This window comes from Hippoglossus hippoglossus, chromosome 10, assembly GCF_009819705.1.
Source record: "Hippoglossus hippoglossus isolate fHipHip1 chromosome 10, fHipHip1.pri, whole genome shotgun sequence".
NCBI classification, from domain to species: Eukaryota; Metazoa; Chordata; class Actinopteri; order Pleuronectiformes; family Pleuronectidae; genus Hippoglossus; species Hippoglossus hippoglossus.
Genome location: NC_047160.1, coordinates 14,734,256 through 14,745,904, shown reverse-complemented (window position 1 = coordinate 14,745,904; position 11,649 = coordinate 14,734,256). Strand labels below are relative to the sequence as shown.

General features: G+C 43.0%; 1 protein-coding gene across 1 annotated transcript; it reads left to right on the top strand.

Moving 5' to 3' along the window:
- Nucleotides 1-5,750: 5,750 nt before the first annotated feature.
- rtn4rl2b (reticulon 4 receptor-like 2b) lies at nt 5,751-11,019 on the top strand. Its single transcript, XM_034598586.1, has 4 exons — nt 5,751-5,992; nt 7,359-7,585; nt 7,690-7,923; nt 8,840-11,019. The coding sequence occupies exons 1-4, from the start codon at nt 5,944-5,946 to the stop codon at nt 9,710-9,712; spliced, it is 1,383 nt and encodes a 460-aa protein (XP_034454477.1). The 5' UTR covers nt 5,751-5,943; the 3' UTR covers nt 9,713-11,019.
- The last annotated feature ends 630 nt before the right edge of the window (nt 11,020-11,649 follow it).

The window sequence follows — 11,649 nt, the reverse complement described above, 5'->3', positions numbered from 1 at the left end:
AATCGTACCCATGATGCAACGAGAATGGATTGTGATCCAATTGGCCAAACTATACCTCCGGAGGTGGTCAGGGAAGCACTGTGACTACGTTGTAATTACAGGGAACTGCTCCAAACTAGCGAGGTAGCACAGATCTGCCCTCTGCTGGACTCTCAGTGGAGCTGTTTTACACACAAATGTGTTCTGTCCTTCTCAGGTGCTTGGTGTTTGTGTAACACAGTAGCAGAATTTCTACTCCTACCTGCCAACTAATGTTGACATGTAAAGAATTAAGTGTTTCTGTTTTCTTTTTTTTTTTAATTCCAAATGTTGGAAGAACTTTGCTGAAATGTAACTATAAATATGCAAATATGAGGATTGTGCTTATATGAAATATGCCTTTTGATCTGAAGTGAAGTAGTAAAGGGCATTATTCTATTTTGAACTTGAGAGGAATTATGTACCTACAGGTGGTATAAAAATGCAATTGAAATCTATTAAACTGAAACGAATGTACATGAAACATCTCTGGTAACTCTGTGTTTTACACTAGATGATATTTAAAGGCTTTTCCCCAGTTTTTGTTTCAAGGTTTTAAGTCTTTTTTAACTGACAAGTTAAAATTACTAAAATGTGAAATCAAGTAGGATATTATATGATATATTTACTTTCCAAACTCAGGGTCCAGATAAAATACATTATAATTTCATAGAATAAAATACAAACAAAAGAACAAATGAGGATAGGCTTTATAAATTAATGTCAAGCTAATTGGTAGCATGTGTAGTGCTGAGCCTAATATTAAATAAAACCAAGATGATTTTATTTTCAGTCATTGAGCCGGCAAATAAATTAATTTATTTAGGAGTATAGACTCCTGCCACCACAAACATCTCACTCACTTCAAACCATTTAGGTCACTTGAGTAATATTCTCACAGCATCATTATGAGCAACTTCAAAATTTGACCACAAGTCGGCGGTATAGTGATATGCATGCTCTGAACAGAGACGCCTGTACACAGACTAAACCTGCACAAAAGAAATGTACAAACATCCTGCCTAAAATACCAGCATCTGTCATTTGATGAGTAATAAAATGTCCAAGATATTTCACCTCATTACTGATATCGACATTACTGTTAAGATCCATGTTTTTAAACCTGCATTTACTATCCATCTTCATACAGGTCTACATAAATTTAAACATGCTCAGATTGTTACAAAAAAAACAATATACCATCAAGTAATATAAACAAATTAAAGGTACACACCACAAGTTTGACACATCACAATCAGTCCACAACGCAGCCTGAAAACAGTTTTATTATTTCCTCTGTGGTTTTTCCTTTCTTTCATCAGGGTTTTCTCAAATTGTGCTTGGAATCTACTTTATTCTCCTGCGTCATGAACCGTGGGCGTGGAGTTGGAGAGACTCTAGCTTTTAGCACAGGAGGGTCTGACGAAAGATGCAATTGAGCTGCATTATGGGAAGGGTAGGATATAAAAGTGAGGATATTTCAGCCTCTGCTGCAGCGTCCTTAATACTGACCCTCACAAGTACCCCAACTTTATGGATGTGAATCTGTTGAGTACCTCTTGAAAGAACTCATCCGAGAAGTTAGAGATTTTTATTTTACTGCATCCAAAATGTCCTGTGACTTTGGCGCAACCTTGCAGGACATTGGAAAAGGGGAAAATGGACAACAGTTGGTGGGAAGACAGAAGCAGACTGGAGCTCAAATAAAAAAGCAACGCAATCGTCTAAACAGAGCAGAACTGACCAAAGCTTTTAACGTCGGTCTGATCTGATTTAATGAATCAGTGCAAACCTGCAAGAATCACAGCAAGCCCAGACGCAACGACTTCCAGATTATCCAGTGATCCACAGACCACATTGATGGTCTGGGTGGGAGTTGTCATGTTGTTACTGACATTGCTTGAGAAGTTTCACACAGGACAGAATCGTCTGGGGGGGGGGGGGGGGAGAAATCTCTCTCGCAGAGTTTGAACCTGAAATAACAGGGACACTCCTCCACAACAGCCTCTCTCAAATTCTCACCTGCTCTGCCACAACACCACAAGCCCCACAACGTCTGTCATGCCCAGTGTGTGTGTGTGTGTGTGTGTGTGTGTATGTGTGCAGGGGACATGTGCATATGTGACAGGTTCTTCCCATTTCATCTGCGTCATCGTCCTCAGTATCTAGTCGATTTAAAAATACACTCTTGCATAAACAAATGTATGACAGATATGAAGTGAAGGTGGGAGGAGTGGAGGATAAAAATAAATCTGTTAATGAGGTGATTGTGTGTGTGTGTGTGTGTGTGTGTGTGTGTGTGTGTGTGTGTGTGTCTGTGTCTGTGTGTGGGTGTGTGTGTATAAGCTGTTTCTGGACGGAATCTGTTGCAAACACTGAGGATTTCTGTCTTGACGCAGATTTGGTAAATTTACTCAAAACGCTAACTTGCATCTGCTCTCTTCGATGGGAGCAGCAGGAGACGTTAATGAGCTCGTGCTGCGAGTTTCAATGTTTTGTTTTCCATCTGATGTGGTGAGCTGCTGTCTGAACACATCTGATACTGAATTAATGAATCACACAAAAGGGTAGAAACATAGGGAGCTGACTGATGCTCGGGGGTTTCAGGCTGTTACCCAGATATAAGCACAACAAATGAATCCTGACTAATGAGCACAGTGACGCTCATGTCATTTATCATGTGGACAAATGTAAGTGGACGCGTTTGTGTACTCGTGTTCTGGGGCTGTTCAGGAGTGGAAAGTAGTCTAAATTTTCTCAAGGCCCGTTCACGTTCTGATACTGTTGCACTGTTTATTGTAGTTTCCTACTAATTTTACTGCTTCACATATCACTGGGAAATATTCCTCTTTTTTACACATTTATTAGACAGCTGTAAATGCAGTGTTAAACGGATACAATTATATATTTTTATATTTATCATGAAACGCTAATGGCATCGCCAGGTACAACAGTAAATGCTACTTTCACGTGAAAGCATCAGTAAAAAAAATAATGCAATAATTATTCACGACAATCAAACTCTCACAAAGGTACTTTTATGTGCATTTTTTCAATCAATACTAATGTACTTTTACTTTTACATAGTTTTAATCATCTAATGTGATTCTCTGTGAGACTTTAATCTGAATGGAACGTGGCCACGACTAATGCCTCATACGGCAGCTTTGGGTTGAAAGAGTGCACTGGTTGTATCACCCAACAACTGTGTTGAACCTCACTCATGTGGAGAGAAGCTGACTGGGAGCTAATTCGTAAATACAGGTCCCATCATCCTGCCAGTGGAAAGCCTTGGTGGAGAAGAGGAGGCTGTTGAAGCTCCACAGTTACAGAAAGGAGGGTCTAAGCAGGTCTACAATACAGATTATAAAACCCTCTGTGGCAGCTGTATTATTCTTGCCTTTATAAAAACAAAACTACTTTACATTAATTAAATTTTTCGCCATGTAATGTTTGGTTGTCCACATACTTTTGGCAGTATAACATGCCTCTATCTAACCTTTACTGCCTGTTTTAGTGGCTACATGCACACACATCTACAGCTAAGGTTTCTCTTATTTTACTTCTTCAGATTTTTGAAACCTTAGTTAAGAGGATTTCATACGAATGCTTTTTAATTTTCTCCTCACTCTTGGTGAAAAAAGAAAGACTGATGCCCACATTTAACCACGATTTTGAAGGAGTTGCAAATATGAACTTTAGAAACTGGAGCTTCTCTCCTGACACAACAATTAAATATCAAATGATTCATTGTCTTGTTAAAAAGTCTTGTCAGACTTTCGATGCCACAAATGACGCCCACATTTTGTATGATTCATGAATTTCTACACATTGCACTACGTTGGATTTGAAAAAAGGTGCAGAACCTTGGCCTTTAATTCTGAGTGTTATGATTCCCGACCAAGCCTAAACTCTCAAGAAAAAAATTAAAACTGAAACACATAAAGGAATATAGAGAAGACGCTTAGTTTGATCAATGTATTTAAAAAAAAAACACTTTATGTATCAAAAGTCAGCCTCTTGGAGATGTCTCACCTCTCGACCCTGAAAACTGAAAGGTTTTCATCACTGTGTGCGCGCGTGTGTGTGTGTGTGTGTGTGTGTGTGTGTGTGTGTGTGTGTGTGTGTGTGTGTGTGTGTGTGTGTGTGTAGGTTATGGAGTCAGCAACAAGGACATGCTGTGTTTACACCAGTTCTAATGCCAGTGTACCCGTGATTCACTTTGACACAGCAGCAGGCTGCTGAGAGTGAGAGGGCAGATCTGACTGCAGGGGGATGTGTGAGCGTGTATGTTGTGTGAAATACATTCTAAAAAAAAAAAAACGTCTGTATATATTATAATATATGATTTACATAACACATGTCTCAAGTTAGAAACACATGCATAGGTGTGCACAAATACTCCACAGTGTCACTCTGGATAGTCTTCATAAGTGGGAATTCTGGGAAATAAGAACCTTGCACACACACACACACACACACACACACACACACACACACACACACACACACACACACACACACACACACACACACACACACACACACACACACACCTATCCAATTGGGACTCTGCATTGATTTCCATTTATTGTGGACAGTCTAACCAATCCTTATCCCAAACCTTAATCGTGACCAATTCATGCCTCACCCTAACCTTGACCTACACATCTTACCCCTAACCATGTGCTCAAACATGATGTTTTAGCCATATCAGGCCCAGGCTTTAGTCCCCATGAGGTCTACTAGTCACACAGACGTTTGCCTCCCTCATATACTTCACTTCAGCCAAAAAACAGTGTGACTCCACAATAGTGCCCTGCGCTGCGCTGCGCTCACAGCTTGGAGCTGCACATGACCTTCAGGGGGGCAGGTTTTGGTGAGTGTGTGTTCACTCGGGAACAGATGATGTGCATCATGTGGACCTGGCAGTGTCATGCAAAGCAGACGTAATTAGTGAGTAAAAGCAGCCCACCCCTGCTCTGACACGACTCACAAGACCTCCGTGTCCCGTCCCATCCCACGTCCATGCCCGCATGTTGCAAGGCACCTTCCCCAGCAGCTCGTTTTTACTGGAGCCAAAGGAAAATGAGAGCGATTCTGTGACTTATCCAGAGGGCACAGTGGCCCTCACCTTCACCGTGGTGCGCCAGGAGAGGAACTAGCACAATATTCATCTAGGTGAGAAGTTAGCATTTAGTTTGACCTTTAACAGTGGCTGCTTTAATAAATGTGTGAAATCGGTCCATATGTCGTGTGAGATCATCTCGCTCCACCGCTGGGTTTCACCTTTTCAAGTCCGTCTGTTGTTCTGAAGTGTAGGCGGCTCTCGGCTCGTGTCCAAACTGGCCTACACCAAATGAGACAAATGAATTTTGGCTTTAATGCCAAATGAGTTTTCCCACCTTCTGTCCACCCCCAACCCCCATGTGAGCGCACGTGACCACACAAACACGTTTCTTAATGAGCAGTGGCCATGCCTAAAAGTATTCTTAAACTCTTACTCTTGAAACCAAAAAAAAAACAACCTCCACCATGCATATGTCCATTCCTATCATATTGGGCTTTCCCGGAAAATCCAGTGAACCATGTTTAATAACTTCAAATAAAAAGCAGAGAGTGGTGCGTTGCTTTTTAAGGTAACACCACCGTGTGGACAGAGATTCACACCCACACTGCCGCTGCCTTTCCTGTCGCTTCCTGGGGGGACTCTCACCCCTCCTTCTGGGCTGACGTAGAGAGGAACCCCCGCTGCCCACGTCTGTGGGCGAGAGCCGGCTACGGGTATAAAACACCCGGGACTCCTTCACGTCACAGCCTTCAAGCCAGAGCGACTCGATCACCAGGGCTGAACCTCAGCAGAGATAGCAGCAAGCAGGCATCTCCACGCTGCGCAGGCTAACTCGCTTTCGGCTTTGGTTCGAGATGGAGGCTCGTAGGACCATGAGGAGCTCCCGTGCCCACAACTTCAAGAGTAAGTTTTCCACCAGCGTGCCCCTGCACGGTCTTGATTTTGTAAATGCATTTCTGTGATTTGGTGCTGCAGCTTGTAAATCAGTGGTTCTTTGAACAGATTTCAAAAACTGAGAACAGCCTTCATGTGGTTAACTGCTGAGTGTATGTTATTGTGGTTTTACGCACAGGCATTTTTATGCAGGGATGCATGTTAATTGTATGTCAACAGTCTGGTGGGTTCAATACAGTGTGTTTTTTACAGTTATGGGTGTCAGAACTTTAGAAGGACGTCACCTATAGAGTCAGAAGTGCGCGCTTTTTGGACACATTGGTGCGCAAATGAGCTGTGTCAAGTGCACGCTATTTGCGTATCCGGTTTATCCATCTATTTGTAAATGTATATGGTGACATTTTATTGAAATCACCTGCTTTCTAAATTTGTATAGACTCTCCTGTAAATATTTCAGTAAGTTTGCACAAACCTCGTCATCCAGGCTCTCCATCTCTTTTACGCACGGATAAATGAGCTTGATTGGTGCGCACATGATACTGAACTTTATTTCTCACTCCAGTTTGATGTAAACAAGACTCACGGAGACTCTAGAAAGGTTTTCTCTTACACCTAAAAAGGCTCCAACTCCGGTTCTCCCTCAGCGTCCAGCGCAGCTAATAGTCCAACTTGTTAGAGGGTCAAGAGGTGAGCCGCTGGAAAATCTTGCGCGCAGCAGATGAATGGGAACTTCATCATTATTTCATGCGTGTACTTTTCCCGTGGCGAAAACTTTTGTGAGCGTTATCCGATCTCTGCCAAGAAGCTGTTGCAATATTAACAGGAACCGAAACCAATCCGGGTCTGGTTACCTGTTTTACGCGTGCCCTCTCTCCTGTACCACTCAACGGAAAAGCTTCTGGGGGGAAATAGCCTGAGAACTAGGATAGCAGGTTAATGCAATGCACTGAAGCACGTGTGATCGCTGCTTGTTGTCTCTAACGAGTTTTTATTCTATATTATTTGATGACTTTTTTTTATTCTAATAATATTGACACAATAGATAATTGATACCCTTGTAAAGTGATCACGAGGATATTGATGGATGAATGATTTCTGTAATGTAATCTGGTGAATTATATATGAACACCAAAGTTCTGGGGATCATCAACAGGTCCCGGGTGAGAGCACAGCTGTGCTAAAAAGAATCACTGTGTTCAGCCTCAGGTTTGACAGACAACAGCAAAGAAAGACCAAAAGCTGAATCACACACAATGTGCACATCAATCCAGAGCTTATCAATGCAACAATGCTCCTTTGCTGCTGACCTGACCTTGACTTGTGTTCCTTCAATTTTCATTAATAACCTCCTCTTTCTCTCTCTCCCTCTCTCCAGGTGGACTGACCCTGTGGCTGATTCTGTGGCTGGTGGTGGTGAAGCCAGGCGGGTTGGCCGCATGCCCCAGACTGTGTGTGTGTTACCCTACGCCCATGACGGTCAGCTGCCAGTCCCAGAACCTCACCATAGTGCCGGCTGGTGTGCCCTATGACTCGCAGCGTGTTTTTCTGCAGAACAACCGCATCACAGAGCTTCGCGCAGACTCTTTTGGCTTTGAAACTCAGGTAAATACTGACACTGCGTGCTGCTGAATTGCCTTAATTTGAATCCTGAACACTCTTTGAGTTTTCTTCTAAAAACATGATTAATTTCTCTTTAATCTGTGCAGGTGCTGTGGCTATACGGCAACAACATCACATGGATCGAGGCCGGGGCCTTCAGTAACCTGAGGGTTCTGGAGGAGCTGGATCTGGGTGATAACCCCCTTCTGCGGCGCCTGGAAGGTGGAGCATTCAGGGGATTGGAGAAGCTGCAGAGCCTGCACATGCACCGCTGCAAGCTGGCCGCTCTCCCCCATGACCTGTTCCACAAACTGTACAGCCTGCAGTTTCTCTACTTGCAGGTACAGCCAGAATCCAGACATGTACCCAGCAACACACCCTTGTGTTTGTAGGAACACACATTTTTTGTTTCAGTATAGATTGATGAACACATCAGTCACTGTACGGGGTCCCCACACACAGGCTGCACATCACAGAGACACATTTATACTGCACATGTTAAATGGTTTAACCACAAGTAGTTTTCAGCAGAGACTAAACTAAACTGACATTTCTGTGATCATCATATTATTGAAAAAGCACAATAGGTCACTCTTGCACAGAAGGGTCACGGTTCGAAAATTGATTGGCTGCCAAATCCTCACATAGTCTATAAATGAGTGTATAATACATACAAATGTTCACACACACAGCAGCAGTAGCCTCAACCCAGATGAAACAAAGCCAAAGACAATAAAACCAAACTGTAACTACAAGCTAATATGCAATAACATATTATAAGAGTAGATCTCAGAACCAAATAGTAGATACATTTCAACTAAACCACATAAATTGAAAGCCCCATAAATGTAACTTCTAAGCCCCTTCTGTCAATAAGAACACTGAATGAAACTCATCTTAATGCAGAACTTCAAAACCAACACAATATAACCAAGTTACTTGTTCAGTAAAAAAAAAAACATAACCAACCACAATTTACACTTTTCGAAAACATTTTCAATGATTATCTTAAGTATTTAATAAATTCCTTCTTTTTGGACAGTCATTAATTTCAGTACACTGAAAATTATCTTTCAAAGTTTTTTCATTATCATCCGGTGTTTTTTCGGTTTTCTGTAGCAAGTCCCTGCCAAGATGTCATAGAGAATGACAGAAATCATTCACACATTTTTGCCATCAACTAGACCCAGGAATCTGTAATTTTCCCACCTGCTTTTCCACAGCACTAAATCTTCTTGTATTCTGACTTTGCTCCAGGAGAATCAGCTCCACTTTCTGCAGGATGACCTCTTCTCAGATCTGGTCAACCTCACCCATCTCTTCTTACATGGAAACCGCATCCGTGCCCTTTCTGAGAATGCGTTCAGAGGCCTGGTCAACCTGGACCGCCTCCTCCTCCACGACAACCGCATCAGGCAGGTCAACCGTCGTGCTTTCCGTGACTTGGGCCGCCTGACCATCCTTTACCTTTTCAACAACACCCTGGCCGAGATGCCAGGCCAGGCCATGAAAGACGTCCAGGGCATCCAGTTCCTGCGTCTGAATGCTAACCCTTGGTCCTGCGGTTGCGAAGCTCGTCCCCTGTGGGAGTGGTTCCGCAAAGCCCGCATTGCTTCCTCCGACCTCATGTGCACCTCCCCATCCCAGCGTCAGGGCCAAGACCTCAGATTCCTCCGGGAGCTGGACTTCGCCCTCTGCCCCCTGGCTGACCCCGGCTCCATGGCTGGAACCACCACGACCACCTTCAGCACCAAGACCCGCTGGTGGTTCTCCAAAAACAAGCCTGCATCTTCGTCCAAGGCCCTGCACCAGAAGAGCTCAGAGACGGTGAAGGCCTTCCCCTTCGCCGCTGTAAAGCCTCAGTACCTCCCCAAGACCCCCGTCGAATCCATCCCTTCCAAGTATGAACTGTCGGCCGATGAAGCGGCACTCCCCAAGCTGGACCCAGAAGAATACTGGGCCAACTACGGCAACGAAGACGCCTCCGTCCCCTGCTTCGAGCTGGAGTGCCCCCAAGGCTCGGACAACCCAGCATTCCCTTCATCCTCCCTCTCACTCATCACTCCATCCGTTCTCCACCTCCTGTCCCTCTCCATAGTCACCTTCTCCCTTCATCTCCTTTTTGGCTGAACCCTTGCCTCCTCCACTCCTTTTTCCTCCTCTAAACTCTCCCCCTGCTCTTTCCTACTCTAACATAAACCTGGATCTTATTTCCTTTCAGCCACCTCCTCGAGGTGCTATACTGCAGGAGACAGGCGAGGCAGCAGGGAGCTTACCTAAAGAGCAGAGATCATTAAAGCTGACGTAGAGCAGGACAGGACTTCAGTATCGAAGTAGCTGCTGCTTAGTGGTTCAGACTTTGAAAGCATCAGAGATAACATCATGAAAACTGATTCTAATATCAACAGTCTCAAGGTAAAAACCTACAACGGTTTTGTGAAATGACCCTGTGCAGACAGCTATGGGGTCTCAAGATGTTTTTTGATATCACAGCTGTAAACAACGCAGGCGTTGGGAATTATCAACAGCTACAACAAGTACTCACCATCCAATCATTGCTAACATTATCCGTCATTGATTTACCTTTATCAGAGAGATTTAAAGGTTTACATGGCATCGCCAGAAGTAGGAGAAAGAGGTTGATCAACCCAGATAACAAGAGGCGGTCGAGGAAAGAAAAGAGAATTAAAGTGAAAAGAAAATCAATACAATGTGAGGAGAGCGAGTTTTAGATACATATCCAAAGGCAGAAAAGGACGAGAGGATCGTTATATCTGCAGCCAAGGCTCCTCGCCTCCTTCAGATTCAAACTCCTGTGTGAGATGCCAGCAAACATCCACCACCCACATCATCACTGTATATACACCCATCACACACCGCTCTGTATTTTAGCTGGCTTTGTACTTTCCTTTTTGTACCATTTAGTAAACGACAGCTTGTGGTGATAGAGAGATAGTAAGAACGTAAATCGAAGGGCAAACAACTGAAATATGGAAACTTCTTCTCACCCCTTGTGTTTTCTAGTCTCTTCCTCTTTCAGAAAAACTTGTCCTGACTTCCCAGACTGAATAAAGAATCAAAAATCAATGTGTTTAGAGCATTGATGGTATAGATTCAACATATCAGAGCTCACTGTCAACATGAGCAGAGTGATAGATAAAGAGATGCTTAGTAAAGACGACGTGTTTCGCTCGTCAGACTGTTTTGTGTGTGTTTTTTTTTGTTTTGATTGTGGTTGTGTGTGAGTGAAAGTGTTTTGAGGAGGTGACCTCTTCTGTGTGTGTCTGTGTGTCTGTGTGTGTGTGTGTCCTAAATGCACTAAATTCATATGACTTAGACCCTGAACTGTTTCAAAAATGCGCCGGAATGTGAGTTGATGTTTTTTTATCTTCTGAACATATTTAATAAATCCCAGGGTGTCACCTGGTTTCAATGACTCATATCTGTGTTTTATTCTCACACAAACAATAAACACATCAAAACAACGAAACTGTCACACATAAAACCATCTCTTGAGATGGTAAACACCCAAAAGTCTTTTTGGGTGTTTACCCATCTGTCCAACACAATGCCAATCCTGATTGAGATGTGGATTATTCATGCCGACCATATGCTCCTCCTCAACCCCAGATGTTAACATCTGACTCATAACTGTGACGTTCTGGATAGAACATGAAAGATACTGCGCCGCTGTTAGATTCTGTATTTTTTCAATGAGAAACCTTGTATGAGAAGTGCTCGGCTCTATTAAAAAAATGTAAGAAACAATCAAACTGAAGCGAGTTGTAGTTTCTTTGTTGTGTCACTGTCATCTTTGTTCACTGAGAACGCTGCAGAGGAAAACAAAAAGTGGGCAAAAGTTAGTCAGCTGCTACTTTAGGACAAACACAACCCATACGGACAAGAATAGATTGAAGATGTATGTTAAACAGTATTGGACTGAAATCACAGTAAAATAAGGGACTTGATGATGAATGTGATCAATAATATCAGAGCTGATAACATTTGAAACTCTGACATCTGATAGCTTCAACATTTTGGACAAATATAAAAAGTCAAGAAATAGT